This window comes from Tursiops truncatus, chromosome 19 (assembly GCF_011762595.2).
Source record: "Tursiops truncatus isolate mTurTru1 chromosome 19, mTurTru1.mat.Y, whole genome shotgun sequence".
Lineage (NCBI taxonomy): Eukaryota > Metazoa > Chordata > Mammalia > Artiodactyla > Delphinidae > Tursiops > Tursiops truncatus.
The window spans coordinates 4,097,139-4,114,514 of record NC_047052.1 but is presented as its reverse complement, the minus strand read 5'-3'; the positions used below and the strand labels follow the sequence as shown (position 1 = coordinate 4,114,514).

General features: G+C 50.7%; 1 protein-coding gene and 1 long non-coding RNA gene across 5 annotated transcripts in view; one reads left to right on the top strand and one right to left on the bottom strand.

The window, feature by feature from the left end:
- CRISPLD2 (cysteine rich secretory protein LCCL domain containing 2) overlaps positions 1–17,376 on the top strand; it is a 96,305-nt gene that overhangs the window by 29,462 nt on the left and 49,467 nt on the right. For all 3 annotated transcript variants that reach the window (XR_004523387.2, XM_033845286.2, XM_073796401.1), the window contains exons 7-12: positions 5,171–5,311; positions 7,535–7,595; positions 9,920–9,986; positions 10,469–10,599; positions 12,732–12,775; positions 15,120–15,192. Coding sequence is in view for 2 of the 3 variants with exons in the window: in XM_033845286.2 (XP_033701177.1) it covers positions 5,171–5,311; positions 7,535–7,595; positions 9,920–9,986; positions 10,469–10,599; positions 12,732–12,775; positions 15,120–15,192 (517 nt within the window). In the remaining variant the exon portion in view is untranslated. The remainder of the gene's footprint in view (positions 1–5,170; positions 5,312–7,534; positions 7,596–9,919; positions 9,987–10,468; positions 10,600–12,731; positions 12,776–15,119; positions 15,193–17,376) is intronic.
- Positions 217–16,620, bottom strand: LOC117309118 (uncharacterized). Of its 2 annotated transcripts, XR_004523388.2 has the most exons (6): positions 16,466–16,620; positions 15,970–16,152; positions 12,174–12,613; positions 11,322–11,870; positions 1,676–1,732; positions 217–1,322 (listed from the first exon to the last, which is right to left on the bottom strand). It is a non-coding gene; the product is annotated as an uncharacterized lncRNA (long non-coding RNA). The 2 variants fall into 2 exon arrangements; XR_012328134.1 differs by lacking the exons at positions 217–1,322; positions 1,676–1,732 and having other exon boundaries at positions 5,837–11,870.

The window sequence follows — 17,376 nt, the reverse complement described above, 5'->3', positions numbered from 1 at the left end:
ACGGGGAAGTTGGACAATTTGGGGGGGAAATTGGTCCCTCCTGCCCTCCCCCTCGGCCCTCCCCTCCTCGCCTCCCCATCTCTGGACTCAGGGTTCAGCCCCAGCTCCCCGGGGATACGGCTGCCCCTGGGACGTCCCCCCAGTGGGCGTCTCCCGTGGGAGGCATCCCTGCTCTCTTGATGCTCAGAGTTTGGTATAAAACAGACAACAAATAAGGAATTTAAAACAGCCACGTGATTGATGGTCCGGGCAAGCTGCAGGCCGGGCAGGGGCCGCCTCCGCGGCTTGTCAGAGCCCCTCCTGCCCGTCCTTGTCCCCCACGGGCCACCCAGCCGCGTGTGCAGCTCGTCCGGCCCTTACTCGTCAGAAACCTGTTTCCCCTACCCCACAGCTCAGGCCAAGCCGAGCTCTCAAAGGCTCTCAAAGGCCGTATTTCCCGGCGATGCCAGCATTTGCTTATTGCCTGCGGCTCAGAATGTTCCCACGTCCCGCTCCTGTGAATAATGCGCGTTTTTCGTGCCTCACGTGCTCCTCGCACTTGGGACTGTTTCCTCCGGCTCCGTCCCAGAAGGAGCAGAGCCCGCCAAGGGGCTGACCGTGTTTTTGAGGTTGAGGTGTGTTTTTCCCGTGGCTCCATTGGCAGGTCTCGTGATGGCTGAGAGGGGTCTTCCAGGAGAGGTGGGACTGGGGGGGAAACGCAGGATCAGTCCCGTGGGCTCCGGGGTGAAGCGTGGGGCTCCCAGACCCTCCCAGGCCTGCTGTTCGCTACTGATTCTGCCCACTGAGGGGAGGGCGTGGGGATCTTGCAGGGGGGCAGAAGCAAGGATCTGAGAGTCCAGTCCGTGCTGGTCCCCTGGGTCGTGAGTTATATGCGGGTGGCTGAGCCTCCAGGGGGAACTCAGGGGGCTCAACCCGAAGTCTGGACATTAGGCTTCTGGTTCTGGCTCTGCATGATTGGAGGCTGTTCGCCCAAGCCAGCTGTTCACTCTACCCATCAGCAAAATGGGTATGATACCTCCAGCCTTCCGTGACGGATCTCGGGCTCAGATGAGAGAATCGGTGCATTTGGCGTGAGTGTCTTGAGTGCCTGCCGTGTGCCAGGACGTTGCCAGGGGATAGGGGTGGGGATGCCTGTGGGGACCCGACAGTCATGGTCCTGCCCTCGGGAACATGAGGTCCAGCGGGGCCACTGCCCCGAGGAGGGACACACATCTTTCAGGGGACGTAACGGATGCCTCAGGGCTTAAGAGCAGGAGTATCCACCATCAGCCAGGTCAGGGAAGGCTTCCCAAGCAGGCGGCTGTTGAGGCAGAGGACATGGCCTAGTAATGAGAGAAGGGAAGGGTGTTTCTGGCAGGCGGAACAGCATGTGCAAAGGCCTGGAAGATGAGGCATCGCGGTCACGAGACTGTGAGGCAGAAGGGCCCACAGGGGTGTGCAGGTCCCGGCAGTGCCTGCCACGCCGCAGGGGCCCTGTAAGCTTTTGTTAGATGGAGTTTCTCCTGCTCTCCCACCCCCTCTCAGGCAACACACCTCTTCACTCTCTTTGAGAGGGAGGTGCCCACACCTGTCCTTCGTGAAATATTCCCAGATAGCCCAACTCTGACTCCTGGATTCGTGGGATAAGCGTGGGTTTTAGAGTTCGGCATACCTGCCTGAGGAATATCAACCCTACCTGTTCCAGCGGTGAGCACCTGGGCAGGGCATTTCATCTCTCTGAGCCTCAGTCTTCCTGTGTGAAAATGGGGTGATGTGTCAGCCCCCGGGGGTCGTAGGAGGGCTGAGAAGTATGCAGGCTGACACTCCAGGCATATCAGGCCGCAAATCCCCATTCAAGCAGGTCCTGTGGCTGCTGTCCAGTCACCCAGAGGGGCAAATGCCCCCATCAGATCCTGAGTGCTGATTTGGGGACCGTGAGGGAGGGATGCCCACTGGGGCTCCCCGTTGGTTCTCGCATTGGGAGGGGGCTCCGCGTGCGCACAAGGCAGGCTGTCAGGGTGCAGGGCAGGCAGAGCGGGGGGTCTCTGCGTTCCTGGACGTGTGTGCTCAGGCACACCGCTTGCCTTCTTTGAGCCTCGGTTTCCCCATCTGTAAGAGCGATGACATCGTTCTCCCGCAGATGATTTGCTGGAAGGATGCAACACGGAGGATGTGAGTTGCTAGGACAGCAGCCTGCACATGGTGCCTTATGGACACAGCTCATTACTTCCTTGGAGAGGTGGGAGTGGGGAGGTATGACTGCGCTTATCACCTGGCGTGGGGTTCTTCCTCACCTGGGAGGTACTGGGGGCCCTCTCCCAGCCTGGGGGCCCCATCCATCTCAGGATCCTGGCAGACCCCTTCTCTTCTCGGGAAACACAGCTCTGGTGTCACACCTCCTCCAGGGAGACTTCCCTGAGTCCACAGACAGGCAGCCCACCTGCCTCCATGCTCTTACTGCACCCAGACTCTCCTTGCACTTGATTCACCTGTAGTTACAACGGCTGGTTCACTCCCGGGCCTCCAGGGCCACGTAGCAGGTGTGTTCTGCATGTTGTCTGAACAAATATACCCCTGATATCCACAGAGGGTCATTTTCGAAGAACAAATGCACACAAAGATAGCCTAGATGCTGGTTAACCCACCCAGTGAAGCCTCCTAGACTTGTTTCTTTATTTTTGGTGGAAAATGCCCAACTTCACTTGGTGGGCGTCCCGATTTTCTTAGCTAACCATGCAGAAAGTCTCTTCTAAAGCAGCTTATCTGCATAAGCTACTTAATAAGCATTTATTGAGGCTCCTGGCAAGGCCTTGACCTCTAATGGAGATGGAACAGGGATAAAGATAGACCGTAAGAGAAGATTCCAGCCCTTCCCCGTGTGGCGAGGAAGGGCGTGGACTTTGGGGAAAGGTGATTTGACTCTCAGCTGTGTGAGCTTGGGCAGGTCACATAGCCTCTCTGAGCCTCAGTTTTCCCGTCTGTAAAATGGAGCTGCTCATGCCTCCCAGGGAAACGAGAGGATGAGGTGAGAGCTTCATCCCCACTTACGGAACCAGGCGGGAGTCTGCAGAATGATGGAGCAATGCTGTGTGCCTTGAGACCCCCGGTCCGGAGCTGGACGGTGCACGGGGTAACCTTGCCGCGAACTTGGGCACGGAATTTCCCCAGGCCTGTGCCGATCCACACAGGGGATCTTAATTAGGATGTGATCAAATACAGCCCGTCCTCTGGGTAAGCATTCCACTTTTCATGTGTGTGTCTGAGGGCGAGGACCGTCTACCCATTTTCTTAAATAGTGAGCCTTCAAATGCTTTAGACTGCTCTACCCAACTATATTTGGCTAAATAAAGCCACGATTATGAGGTATAAAAATCCTAAAGGCCAGTGGAAGAAAACCCAGCTTATTCCAGAGACAGCTCTGGCTTTCAGTGAAGGACAAACATGAATAGCCACACTGACGGGAAGACAGACAAGAGACGGCCGCTGGGTCCCAAGTGGTATTTGCAAACCCAGCATCTTCATAAAGATTTCACCTATAGCGTTTGGCTACAAATGATGTGTTCAGAATTCCCTTCCTGGATGTCTTTAAGCTTTGCTGGGACTATTTTTTTTTGTTTTCCCCAAAAGAATTCCAAGACAGAATTTGTTGGGCATTTTGATCATCCTTCACTCAGCAAATTTTGTTGAGCAGCTACTACGTTTTGGGAGCTGGGTGTAGTGTGGTGTGAAGCAGGCTGGCTGCTGGCCTCAGGGAGTTTCCAGCTGGTGGGGGAGGTGGGTGGTGGTGAGCACGCCGTCCAGGAGCAGTACATGGAGGTCCATGAGCTCTGATAATGAACTTGGGACTCAGGGTTGCTGTTCTCCTCCGGCTTAAATCCTGTCCATCCTCCTATGAGTCAGGGTAGTGGTTGTGCCGTGATGAATCGGCCAGTGAAACAGCTGCAGAGCATCCCAGCCTTGAAAAGCATCAGAGAAGATGTCACTTGCCCTTCATATTCTTGAATGTCTTGTATCAACGCAGACCCTTGGTCTGCTTTCTGGAGAAAAGTTGTTGCTCTTCAGAAGAAGTAAGGATAAGGCTGGGGATTGGTGAACACGTGATGGGACTTTAATTTTAATCCGTTGACTCAGAGAGGCTGCAAGGGCGCTTCATTTCTGCTCCTTGAAACCGTTCTTTACCCAAACACATCTGTTGTCTTTTCTCATTGGAGGAGCTTGGAAGGCAGGGGTTTCCACCTCGGGCCCACAGACATCCTTGGAGGGGCGGGGGTCCCCCAGCAGAGATGCGCACTGATTCATCTTTGATAAGGGTGCTCAGGCAAACCCAAACAGCAATACTTTGCTCCGCTTTGGCTGGAATTTATGCTTTGGTATCCAGCTGGCCTGATTACACATCACAGTGAGTGGTTAATAGTTGACTTTCATGATGAAAACTGGAAGATAAACTGATGCTTAATAAATGCAATGTATTCGGTGAATTAGAATGTTTTGAAACGTGAAGGTCATGGTCATGGTTGGAGAAATAATAATATTTGGGTGGGGAAAATATTGGGACCCGAAGAACTAAGTGTTTTAACCAAGAGTTGGGTCTTTGGCTCGTTCTAGATGATGGTTCCAATGTTATTGGGCTTCGAAACTTCAGGGCAGAGAAAGGTTAAGTGATCTTGGCCTGCAGGAGTGGGGAAGGAAGCAGAATGTGCTGGTGGTGAGGGGCATTGGGGTCCAAGACCATTGACGAGGGTCTTCGTGTGCCATGACGGCGTGTAAATGAGGCGGACCCCTCCTCCAGTGAGAACCTAGGGCCAGAGGCACCTCAGCAGAGACAGCTACGGTTTGGGGTCAGAGGATGAGGCGGCTTCCTGAAGCTGCTTCCTTGGGCAGAGACGGGACAAGAAACCATTCTGATGATCCAGGGGTGGGCGCCAGGGCCTTCTAACCTCTGGTCAGCCCAGCCGCTCTTGTGTCCAAAGCAAACACAGTGACCAGAGAGCCATCCACCGCCCCTTGGCGGGGAGAATTCCACCTGGCCAGCACTGTCCTGAAAGGTAACTTTCTCTTTGCCACTGAAATGACCCTTTGTGAAGCCAAACCTCGAACAACTTTAGTTTCCAAATTGCTTCTTTATTTTTTTCCTAAATGCATTTTGGTTGAATCCCAGCATGTTGCTTTTCTCTCCCTCTTCGCTATTAAGAGACATACGACCAGAAACCTGAAACGGACGAGATGAACGAGGTGGAAGTGGCCCCCATTCCTGAAGAGAAGCACATCTGGGTCCCGCCGAGGGTGATCAGACCCACGAAGCCCAAGAAAGCCCCTGCCGTGAACCACATGAGTGAGTGGGGCTCTGCCCTCTGCCAGCCGCCTCTGGAGGGGGCAGTTTTCTTTGGGGTGGGCAGAGGAGGGAAACTGGTGGGTTGAGAGGTCTCCAAGTCGACAAACAGCAGGGAACAGGGTGGGGTGTAGCTTGCAAAAAGCACGACCTGAAGATGTTTCTAAAAAACGATATTTTTAAGTCATTTCAAAAGAAGCATTATAGGAGCTGTGCTTGGGTGGCCTTTTCCCCCCTGGCAGGTATTTTAAGGTTAGACCTTCTCTTGTCCTCTCAAAGAGGACTTGGGCTAAAATTGGGTTCCTGTTGGAAGTGCCTGGCTCCCAAAGGGACGATGAACGTGCAGCGTGGAGCCCGGCTCCCGTGGTCATCATGCACCAGCCCTGTGACTCGGACAGTCACCCGACTCTGAGAGTCGATGTGCTCGTCCATTAAGTGGGAGCAGTGATGCCTCTGTCGCATTGTTTTAAATCCGTGAGATATGGACCTGTGCATTTCATATGTCCATATTTCACAAGAGGCATTGGGTTCTTTTTTTTTTTTTTCTTTTTTACTTATTTTTGGCTGTGTTGGGTCTTCGTTACCACACGCGGGCTTTCTCTAGTTGTGGTGAGCGGGGGCTGCTCTTCGTTGCGGTGCGCGGGCTTCTCACTGCGGTGGCTTCTCTTGCTGCGGAGCACGGGCTCTAGGTGCGCGGGCTTCAGTACTTGTGGTGCGCAGCCTCAGTCGTTGTGGCTCGCGGGCTCTAGAGCGCAGGCTCGGTAGTTGTGGTGCACGGGTTCAGTTGCTTCGTGGCCTGTGGGATCTTCCCGGAGTAGGGCTCAAACCCGTGGCCCCTGCACTGGCGGGTGGATTTCAACACTGCGCCACCAGGGAAGCCTGGCATCGTGTTCTTGACAAAGGAGAACTGCAGCAATTACTGGGGAACAAGGCCATGGATTCTAGACCTGGGGCAAACCTCCTGGGCTGTATGTCAACGTTCTCATCTGTTACTCTCACACATTTTACCATAGCAGTTGCAGCTCTGTCAGTTTGCTGTGGGGATTATATGCAGTAAACGGGGGCCACCCAGTGTCAGCTGTGCTTTGAGCTCACCATCAAGTTGCCTCCGACACCCCCCCCCCCCAAGGCCGGAAGCTGGATGTCCTCCCAGAGACTTCCGGAAGTCCCCAGACGCCTAGTGTTCTCACGCTCACCTCTGTCGCGCTTTCTTCTGCCCGGTCTCCCAAGACGCTTCGCCGGCTAGGGCTCGCTCCTTTCTTTCTGCCCTCCCCTGCCGGGCTCCGCTTACCCCCTCCGCTGCTCACCTGTGTCTGCGGCACCTTTAGTGAAGGGTTGAGGCTCTGGAGGGCATTTTCTTACAGACACGGCACCAAGTGTGGGTTCTCTGCCCACCGGTGTCTCTCTTTTCCCTCCAAACCTCACACAGCATAAAACGGGACTCACCCCTGAGTGAGGAGGCCAGCGCATGCCCACCTTTCTCAAAAATCCTCTGCTATTCTGTCAGCTGCCCTGCCCTCAGCCCCCACTAGTCTCTATCCTCTAGGCCTTCAGATGTCTTTCTCCTGGGCTTCCTGCCTGTTTAGTCAGCTGTGGCTTTCTCTGACCAGGAAATACGCTGGTGTTCTTGTCTGTCCAGAAATTCCAAATGCTTCAGTTGTTTTTTTTTCTTTAATAATGTAACGTTACAAAGTAATATGTCTTTTTGTCAAACTGTGACACTACTGCAAGATTCTGATATGTCCCTATAAAATACACCAAAAAGGAAAGCTTGGCGAAGTCATCTTGGCTGGGGGCGGGGAGACGACACTGGTGAGAATGGCTGGGTGCCCGCCAACCGGGCTGGACAAGGCTCGCCCTCCAGAGCCCTGTGAGGCTATGGGGCACTTAGTGTGCCAGGCTCCCTTCCAAGCCTACATTTACTTTCTCATTTAAGGCTCACAGCAACCGTTGGAGGTGGATACTGTGCTCATCCCCATTAGTAAGCAGAATTTGAACCTCAGAGAGGGGAAGTAAGGTGTCCAAGGTGACAGTGCTACTAGAAAGAGGATCTGGGATCTGAACCTCACCCTAAGCCTGCAGCCATTGGGCCATGCTCTTGCTTTCATTATGACATGGATTCCAGAATGTTCCAGAGAGTTCCTCAGAGCGGGGAATGGGGTCTTCTAACTCAGGCTCATCTTCCCGCTTCTTGCCTTGACAAGTATTTCTGCATTTCTCTCCTAGCCCAAGTCGTCAAGTGTGACACCAAGATGAAGGACAAGTGTAAAGGGTCCACGTGCAACAGGTAAGTCCTGGCCCATCCCTGTCTCGCTGCCTACAGCCCTCTGAAGCACCTGCTCTCGGTCTTGGGTCACATCGTGATCTGTCAGCTGATCTACATCTGTAGAAATGCCAGATGTGCCAGCAGCAGATGTGCTATCGACAGGGAGATGCTGACCGATGTTTTTGTGAGGCTGGGGGCTCCCTCCCATCTCTCTGCCTGAAGGGGTTACCCAGAGCTAGCACAGGCTAGCCCAGAGCTCTGTGCCGGGGATGACTGGGGCTGCGGCAGCGTTAGGGCAGGTGTGGCCGTGGACGGGTCCAGCACGGCTGCTGTGGAATCCAAGTCGGCCTGCTCCCCGAGGGGCCCCACCAGACAAAGAGCGGCCTGCGTGTCGCCCAGCGTTGAACAAATTCATGTAGCTGACGGAGTCACTTAGTATCGTCCATTTCAGATGTTGAAAACACCTGCCAAGAAGAACAAGCTTGGTTTTGGCAACGTAGCTGCTGGGCTGCGCCTTCTGGCAGTGAGTGGCCAACAGGTGTAGCGGCCCTGCATAGGTCCTCAGGTTCACGGCAGGAAACTGTGTTATCGGTGGAGGGGCCCTTACTCTTCTTCCTATGGATTCTGGCGTCCATTCATCTAAAGCTGAATTGCATTTTTATGTTTTTTTCATTTATTTATTTTATTTATATTTATTTTTGGCTACATTGGGTCTTCGTGGCTGCACACGGGCTTTGTCTAGTTGCGGCGAGCGGGGGCTACTCTTTGTTGCGGTGCGCGGGCTTCTCATCGCGGTACCTTCTCTTGTTGCGGAGCACGGGCAGTAGTGTAGCTGTGGCACGTGGGTTCAGTAGTTGTGACTCGCGGGCTCTAGAGCGCAGGCTCAGTAGTCGTGGCACATGGGCTTAGTTGCTCCATGGCATGTGGGATCTTCCCAGACCGGGGCTCGAACCCATGTCTCGTGCATTAGCAGGCAGATTCTTAACCACTGCGCCACCAGGGAAACCGTGAATCGTGTTCTTTAAAGCACACGCTAAAAGAGAAGGTATATGGTATTACCTAAAAGAGAGGGTCCTATTTTATACCATGGGGACTTTGTGATCTGGTTTGCCAGGACAATGCATCACTCAGGCTTTGGCAGGAGTGTCCTGGGACAGACAGAGCAGCCCAGGATCAGATGTTCAAGGGGCTCATACGTCATCCCACGAGCAGCTGGCGATGGGCCAGCAAGTACTACGAAAGTAGAACCAGGCACTTTGCTGGTGAGATGAGCAGGACGTGGCAATGAGGGTGGTGGAATAACCGTCTGTCCCCTCGCACCGGAAGGGGTCTCCACTCCGCAAACTCACGGGTCTGGGATTCCCGGGACGCTCCCGAGTTGCCCCTTGGTGGTGATGTGCCTTTCTGAACCGCGGGCTTGTTACAAGAGCATCACGCATTTAGTTTTTTGAGGAACCTCCATACTGTTTTCCATAGTGGCTGCACTAATTTACATTCCCACCAACAGTGTAGGAGGGTTCCCTTTTCTCCACACCCTCTCCAGCATTTGTTATTTGTAGACTTTTTAATGATGGCCATTCTGGCTGGTGTGAGGTGATACCTTATTGTCGTTTTGATTTGCATTTCTCTAATAACTAGCAATATTGAGCATCTTTTCATGTGCCTCTTGGCCATCTGTATGTCTTCTTTGGAGAAATGTCTATTTGGGTCTTCTGCCCATTTTTTGATTGGGCTGTGGTTTTTTAAAAAATATTAAGCTGTATGAGCTGTTTGTATATTTTGGAAATTAATCCCTTGTCGGTAGCACCATTTGCAAATACTTTTTCCCAGTGCAGAGGTTGTCTTTTTGTTTTGTTTATGGTTTAAGGGATATGAATTTTGAAGGCTTTCTGGAAAGATTAACTGTTGTTTGTGAACATGATCACCATCATTTAGTTTTATTCGATTAAAAAACCCTTGATGCCTGGAAAATGCCAACTCCTTTCAGTCTGCACATCTTTGGTGACTGATATCTGAGGATTTTTTTTTTTTTTTTTTTGGTGCCTTTGAAGACACTTGTCTTTATTCTGTGAATTGTCTATCTGTTCATAGAATTGTCCATCTATTCAATTTGAACCTGAAGCACATGAAAATAGTCTTTAAGGAGGTCAAGTTGAATCTAATTGTGTCTGTGTGACTAGAAACTCCAGCCTGGGTGAATTGTGAGTTGCTCCAAAACAATGCATGCTGTATCACTGATGCTTTTCTATATGTAATAATATAGAAGGGAAAACCCCCAATAAATTCACGATGAGGTTTCATGAACATGTTTACCTCTGAAAATCATCTTCTTTCTTCTCCATCAGGTACCAGTGCCCAGCAGGCTGCCTGCACCACAGGGCAAAGATCTTTGGGACTCTCTTTTATGAAAGCGTAAGTATGGCCAGCATTTCTTTAAATGGCTTGTGTGGACTCGTGTCTCTGTTTTAAAAGCAGGTGGCTGGTTTTCAGGTGAACAGCTTTTCTTTCCGCTCCTTAGTCAAACCCCCCTTTCCTTTTGTAGAGCTGATCCGTGTGTGTTTCTGGGGTCACAAACTTGTGAAGCCACTTTTGGGAACTGGGGATGACCCTCGAGCAGACCAGTCTCCATTGTAGGCCGAGCGTTAAATGCGCCACTGGATGGGGAGAAAGGGCTGTTTGTCCCTGTTCTTAGTTTGTAAAGCAACTCAATGAGTTCTTAGAGATAAGCATCCCCTGGAACAAAGACGTGTTATAGAGTGCAGCCAGAGTGAGAAGTGGGGTGAGCCTTGGCCCGACTTTTTGTGGGTTGAGGACAAACATCTTGGATGTTTGGGGAAATGATCGCAGACAAAGATGAATTCAGATTTACTTACAGTCTGACCTGTCCCCCGCAGGCGTCCAGCATCTGCCGGGCCGCCATTCACTACGGGGTCCTGGACGACAAGGGAGGCCTGGTGGACGTCACCAGGAATGGGAAGGTCCCCTTTTTCGTCAAGTCTGAGAGAAACGGCGTGCAGTCTTTGAGGTAACTATGCGGTGATCAGGGTTCCCGAAGACTCCTTTTCTGCTTATGAGAGCACTGTTGAAACTTTGAAAAGTACTGAACAATATAAAGAAGGAGGAAAACACTGAAGATGACCTTAATCCCATAACTCAGAAATCGCCCCATTGGCCGTTCAGCCTATTTAATCCCAGTGGGTTTTGGTGTGTGTGTTTAATGTGGTTGAGTTTTGTTTCTTGTTTGTTTGTTTTTGTAGGTTTTAGGAAAGTTTATTGCGTATTTAAAATGAACACTGCTCTTAATTATGAAACGTACACATAGCCATGAAGATACAGAAAAACGGAAATAAAGAAATACTAATCTCTTCATTCCCACTTCCCAGAGCTAATCTACGTACATGACCTTCAAAAGCATAGCCTTGCAATCTGAGTGCTGAATCCTGCTTTTTCTCCCTTCCTTGTCCCTGAGAACTCTTCAGACACATCAGTAATGACTGATGGTATCTTTGAGTTTGTAGGCTAATTCTTTTTTTTATATACACCTTTATTGGGGTATAATTGCTTCACAATGGTGTGTTAGTTTCTGCTGTATAACAAAGTGAATCAGCTATACATATACAGATATCCACATATCTCCTCCCTCTTGAGCCTCCCTCCCACCCTCCGTATGCCACCCCGTTGGCTAATTCTTGATTGGCACTTTTTTTCCCCCTGAGAACGAGGCTTTCATTTTTTAAATATACTTACTCGTTTTTGCAAGGTGTTTTTCATGTAAGGTATGTGGATGGCTGACGGGGCAGACCATCTTCGCCATTCTGACTTTTGGGGGTTGATGGGGTTGGGGGGGACCGTGAAGAACTGCGGGAGATCGTGTCTTGATCTGTCCATGGCATCTGAGGCATAAGGTGACCAGGAGCTGGTGGGACCCACTGGGGGCTCTAGGGTCAAACAGACCTGGCTCTGACTTCTCCCTTTGCGTGACCTGGGCTGGCTTCTTCATCCCGTCGGGGTGGCAGTACTCTCATTTATAAATGAGGCCCATGGCAGGACCCGGGGCTGACACCCAGCTAACCCACCACGAGGCAGCATGTCAGGGATCCCCGTGTCAGTGCCCATCCCAGGGTCTGCAGCAGGAAGGCACCCAGCAGACGCTCCTGTGATAGTTACAAGGTGGCACGTCCATGTCCCTTCCAAATAGTGAGGCCACTCAGAACATTTCAAAAACTACATGAGTCATTCTGTTTGGAAAGGCCTGGTTCTTCCGGCAGTGTTGCAATATTCTTTCTTCTGTCTTAGCTGGGGATTTTATGTAAACAAAAAAAGAGCAAGGAAGTTTAAACGAAAGCAAAGAAAATATTCATGGAGAGATCGGTTGCGTGACCTCAACCCCAGCCTTGATGAAGCTCCACCCCACCACCGGTGGAGCTGTGGGCTTGACCAAGGGTTCAGGTCCTACATTGCCTGGGACCCTTGTCCTGAATCCATCTCTGGTCCCTTCCAATGGCCAACTTTCCATCTAGAGTGGGGTTCTTCACGTCTTAGAATGAGAGTCGGGGAGTGTGTGAATGCAAAGCAAATTAAAACTTTAGTTTCACTCACCTCTAATTGAAATGTGGTATTTTCTTCCCCGATGGGTGTTAGCCCCCAGTCTGAGTAGCACTCGTAGGGCCAGCGACTTTCTCACGGGTGGGCATCCACGTGACGGAGACACCTTGAAACAGTCTCTGCTGTCATGATCCCCAAATGACAGCAGTTAGAAGACCTGCCGCTAGGTTCTGTTTTCAGTACGTTGATAAAGGTGCGCAGCTATGACGCTAACACACAGTTGTCTTAATACTTCGATGATGATATTAATAACACCTGATTTCCTTCTAATCTCTTCAATTTATCATTGCATTTTAAAACCATCGTTCTGAGAAGGTGTCCGTAGGCTGTACCAGGCTGCTAGAGGGACCCTTGGCACCAGGAAGATTAACGAGCCCGGCTCTAGAATCTTCTCCTTCTAGGTCCTGCTCTAGAATGTCCCAAGGGCTTTCAGGCTGATGGGAAACAAGTAGAAAAATGTAAAGTTGAGGCCGTAAATAAAATAAGTGCAGGAACAAACGTGTACTTTCAGACGCGTTTCTGTTTGCATTGACCTAATGATTCCTTTTACAGCAAATACAAGGCCTCCAGCTCCTTCACGGTGTCAAAGGTAAAAGGTAAGCCGGCCAGTCTTTTCTCATATGACCGCAATACACAGGTTATCTTGGGTCTCCCTGGAACTTCACTCCTCTTAGTTATTGATTTAATGTTTACCGTGTCTGCTGATGTTGCTCTTCTCAGCACTGTAAAGATGGTTAAGAGGTTCCTGAGGAGATCGATCCTTTAACTAATTTTTTTAAATATCATGACTTAGGGGGAGTTGCCCGGCAGTCCAGTGGTTAGCACTTGGCGCTTTCACTGCTGTGGCCCAGGTTCAGCCTCTGGTTTGGGAATTAAGATCCCGCAAACCGTGGGGCACGGTGAAAAAAAAAATCTGAACTTGGCCATGGACCTAGATAGCTAACCTGAAACACAGGCATGGGTTCCCAGCTGACTGTCACAGAAATACTAATGCCTGGGTCTAGAGTAGCTAATAGGTTGCATAGGGAGTGTCAATTTCTAGTGAGCGATAGTGGCTACCTGGAGCGTCGTTTTGAGAAGGATTCTGAGGCCTCATTCTGGGCTCAGCAGAGCACGGAGCTTGATAGATTAGTAATGTCTGCCATGGACAAGAGAGGGAAACGTGGGGAAGTCCGTGGCTCATACTTGCTGTCTCTGGCCCAGCTTTTTGTATGGCCTTCGGGATGTTCATTTGGCAGGGTGGCATGCATCCACGGGAGAGCACACTGTAACCAGAATTGGGGTCTGGTTTATGGTTGCCCAGACCGGGCACTTGACTGGAATAGTCTCAGGCAGGTGGGGATGCCAGGGTGCCCCACCCAGCACCCTCCCCTGGGCCCTGTCCTTGATTCTTGCCCACTGACCCTTTCTTCTTTGGGGAAACCAATTCTTGTCATTTGCCCTGGATACAAGAATATCTGGTTAGATATCTTTATAAAAACATATAGCAGGGGCTTCCCTGGTGGCGCAGTGGTTGAGAGTCCGCCTGCCTATGCAGGGGACACGGGTTCGTGCCCCGGTCCAGGAAGATCCCACATGCCGCGGAGCAGCTGGGCCCGTGAGCCATGGCCGCTGAGCCTGCGCGTCCAGAGCCTGGGCTCTGCAATGGGAGAGGCCACAACAGTGAGAGGCCCGCGTACCGCAAAAAAAAAAAAAAAAAAAAACAGAAAAAGCATATAGCAGCTTTTCCCCCTATTACAAAAGTAATGGCTGTTTATTCCAGATAATTTAAAAATACAGAGAATTGTTGGAAAAAAGACCTAAATTCCACCATTCAGAGATAACTGCTCTGAACATTTTGGTGGATAGCTGTAGTGTTTCTTTTCCCTCTGCATTAAGAGTATATACATTGGTCATGTATGCATTGATATGTTTTTAAAAATTGAAATGGAATTGGTAAACTGATTTTTTGATTTTTTTTTTCAAATAATAATATATCAGGAATAGTCTTCTGTACCTTTAAGTGGACTTCTAAACCTCATTTTAGTGATTTCCCCAGCATCCCATTGTATAGCAGACCCTCGGTGTAGTAGACCAATCCCCTTGCTGGATTGCTGCATAGGCCCCTGGCCCGTCCAAGTCATCGGCTGGACCAAGAGTGTGCAAACTACAGCCCTCAAGGCCAATCCTGTCTGCTGACTGTTTTGTAAATACAGTTTTAGTGGCTCCTGGCCGCACCCATTCCTTCCCACATTGTCTGTGGCTGGTTCCTGTTACGGTGGCAGAGCTGAGTGGTTATAACACAGACCATAGGGCCCACAGAGCTGGAAGTATTTACCCTCTCGCTCTTTAAGGAAGAGTTTGCCGAGCCCTGGACTGGACAAGGACAGGCTGTCAGAGACTACAGGTGGTCAGTATTAGAACCGCTTTCTTACATCTGTTGTTAAAACACAACATGTGACCTTGAAGGAAAGAGTCACCTGCCCCTTGGGAAGGGTGTGAGCAAAGAGCTCTAGGCTGGGAATCGGAAACGTGGACCCTCAACCATGTCCTGTGCAGCCTCAGGAGGTCTCTTAGCTTTTCTGGACCTCAGTTTCCCCATCTGTATAGTTAGTATAATACCCGCCATGAGGCTCCAGCAGGATGAAGTAGAGGCAGAGGCTTCAAGGTGGAAGAGCACGATGCAAATGAGAAGTTTGCTCGCCCCACAGAGAAACTGTTAGGGCGATGACACCTTTGACCTGTAGAAACGCTTGGGCCTTGGGTTTTGTCTCATCCCTAGAGTGCCCCTGGGGGGGGGGGGTGCCAGGAGCACTGGAGCCTGATCCCAGCTCTCATCCCGGTTCGGGGGCCCAAAGAACCCCTAGGACCCGTTGTCCAGCAGCCTGTTTCACAGGCCAGTAGCCTGAGGCCCAGGCTTGCCCGTGACCTGACCCTTCCCCTCCGTGTTCCTATTCACAGTGCAGGACCTGGACTGCTACACCACCGTGGCCCAGCTCTGCCCATATGAGAAGCTGGGGACCCACTGCCCAAGGTAAGGCTCCCTGGCATCTGGATTGGCAAACATGGGGGCCGAGAGAAGGAGGGCCAGGTTGGGTGGCGGGTCACTGCCCAGAGCCACGCACAGCTGAGTTCTAGACATGGCCCTGGTGTGTGTCCACCCAGGAAGTCAGTCGCTTTGTGCTCCGGGTCAAGGACCCACTTGGCCTCTCCCTGAGACCCCTCGTTCTCAACCCTGGCTGCACATTGGAATTGCCTGAGAGGCATTAAAAGAACAAGTCCCAATCTCCGGGCGTGGCCCAGCAGGACATCCACATCTTGAGAAGGTTCTGGGTGAGCCCCGTGTGTAGCCAGGCCCCAGGGCCCCGCTCTGGGAACTTAACTGAAAAGATGGCTTTGCCCTTCTCGATGTCACCTCCACTTGAAGGAGAGAGTATTTGACTTCATTTGCCACCAGGCTCTTCCCAAGCCCCCAGACAGACCTTGGGACCTGTCATTCTTGGCCTCTTAGATCAGTCGAGAGCTCTGGAAGCTGGGTGTCACTGGTCCCCTTGGAATCAGCTCCTTGGTTCTTGTACTTGATCTGTTACGCTTTCTGTGGGTCACTTTAGAACTAGCTCGTTAAAACTCAGCTTTTTGGAGGTGTAATTTACACACAACAGAATCCACCTGTTACAAGTATACAGTTCGATGTGGTTTGACATATGTACACCACCATCCAGGCAGAGAACATTTTCATCACCCCAGCACGCTCTCTTGCTGTCCGCACCCCTCCCTCCAGCTCCCACCCACATCCCTGCCAACCACTGACCTCCTTTCTGTCCCTGTAATCGTGCCTTTTCTGGAATCTCATATACGTGGAGCCGTCACAGCACGGAGCCTTGGGTATCTGCCTTTTTCCACTCTGCACAGTGCTTTGCGATTCATCCGTGTTGTGGAGGGAATCGGTGATTTGTTTTATCCTTTCATGTTGCCGAGGGGTGGGCGTTGCATTCTGTGGATGTACCGCAATGTGTTTGTCTAAGGAGTGGGTTTCACATGCATCTGCCCAAACCTTAATTGGCTGAGTTTTGGGAGGATGTTGCATCAGAACAAAAGAAGGGGTATCTCCAAAGTACCCGTTAGATCCTGTCAGAAGCTGGGTTATGTAGCTCTGAGATTCCACAAGCTGTGCGGCATGGCCAAAACAAACACAAAACAAAAATCTAACAGGTGGAGAACCCCGAGGTGTGAGCAGGGAAGAGCCCCGGGAGGGGGCCAGTGAGGGGACCAGATGGGGTTCCTGAATCCTCCCCTTTGCTACTCACAAGCCAGAGGGCTTCCAGATGCCGTTTTGGTTCCTTGGTCCCTGGGCTCCAGCCCATGGTGCACCTGTTCCGGATAAAGACAAAAGACCTTTGTTTAAGTAAAGCTCATGTTCTTTCCTGGTGTGAGAGATTCCAGTTTGAGGCACTCTCCTCATCCCCTATGGCAGGGATATGCTGACTGACGCAGCGGTGAGCCAACCCTTCCTGCCCCGGGTTATCAGTGCCCCCTGCCTGGAATATTCTGTGACTCACGGAGGTGAAGGCCTCCACCCTTTCCTCCCCTGCACAGGGAAGCGGCGTTTCCGAAAGTCTATTGATTGCAACCTCCATAATGTAGCCACAGTGTGAACCAGCCAACATCCAAGAATGGGAGGCACAACCCCTTACAATCCCATACTCGCCTCTCTTAGATTTTTATTTCCTTTCACCTTGCTGTTTGTACATGTCTTGTTGTATGGAGTTTTTTTTCCCATAAAGATATTCCATTTTATTAATAAGTGACTGGTCAGAAAAAGGAAACAGAAAGCATGCATTACTAAGGTACACTGAGTAAACCAGCAACTTTAATCAACTGATCAATCAGCAAATGAGACAAAAACCTTTCATTCCTTTCATTTTAGTTACAGCTTTTAAAAATTTTATTTATTTATTAAAAAAATTTTATTGGAGTATAGTTGATTTACAGTGTTGTGTTAGTTTCAGGTGTACAGCTAAGTGAATCAGTTATACATACATCTATCTCCACTCTTTTTTAGATTCTATTCCATCTAGGCCATCACAGAGTATTGAGTAGAGTTCCCTGTGCTATACAGTAGATCCTTATTAGTTATCTATTTTATATATAGCAGTGTATATATGTCAATCCCAGTCTCCCAATTTATGCCTCCCCATACGGGGTTTTAAAATTCTAT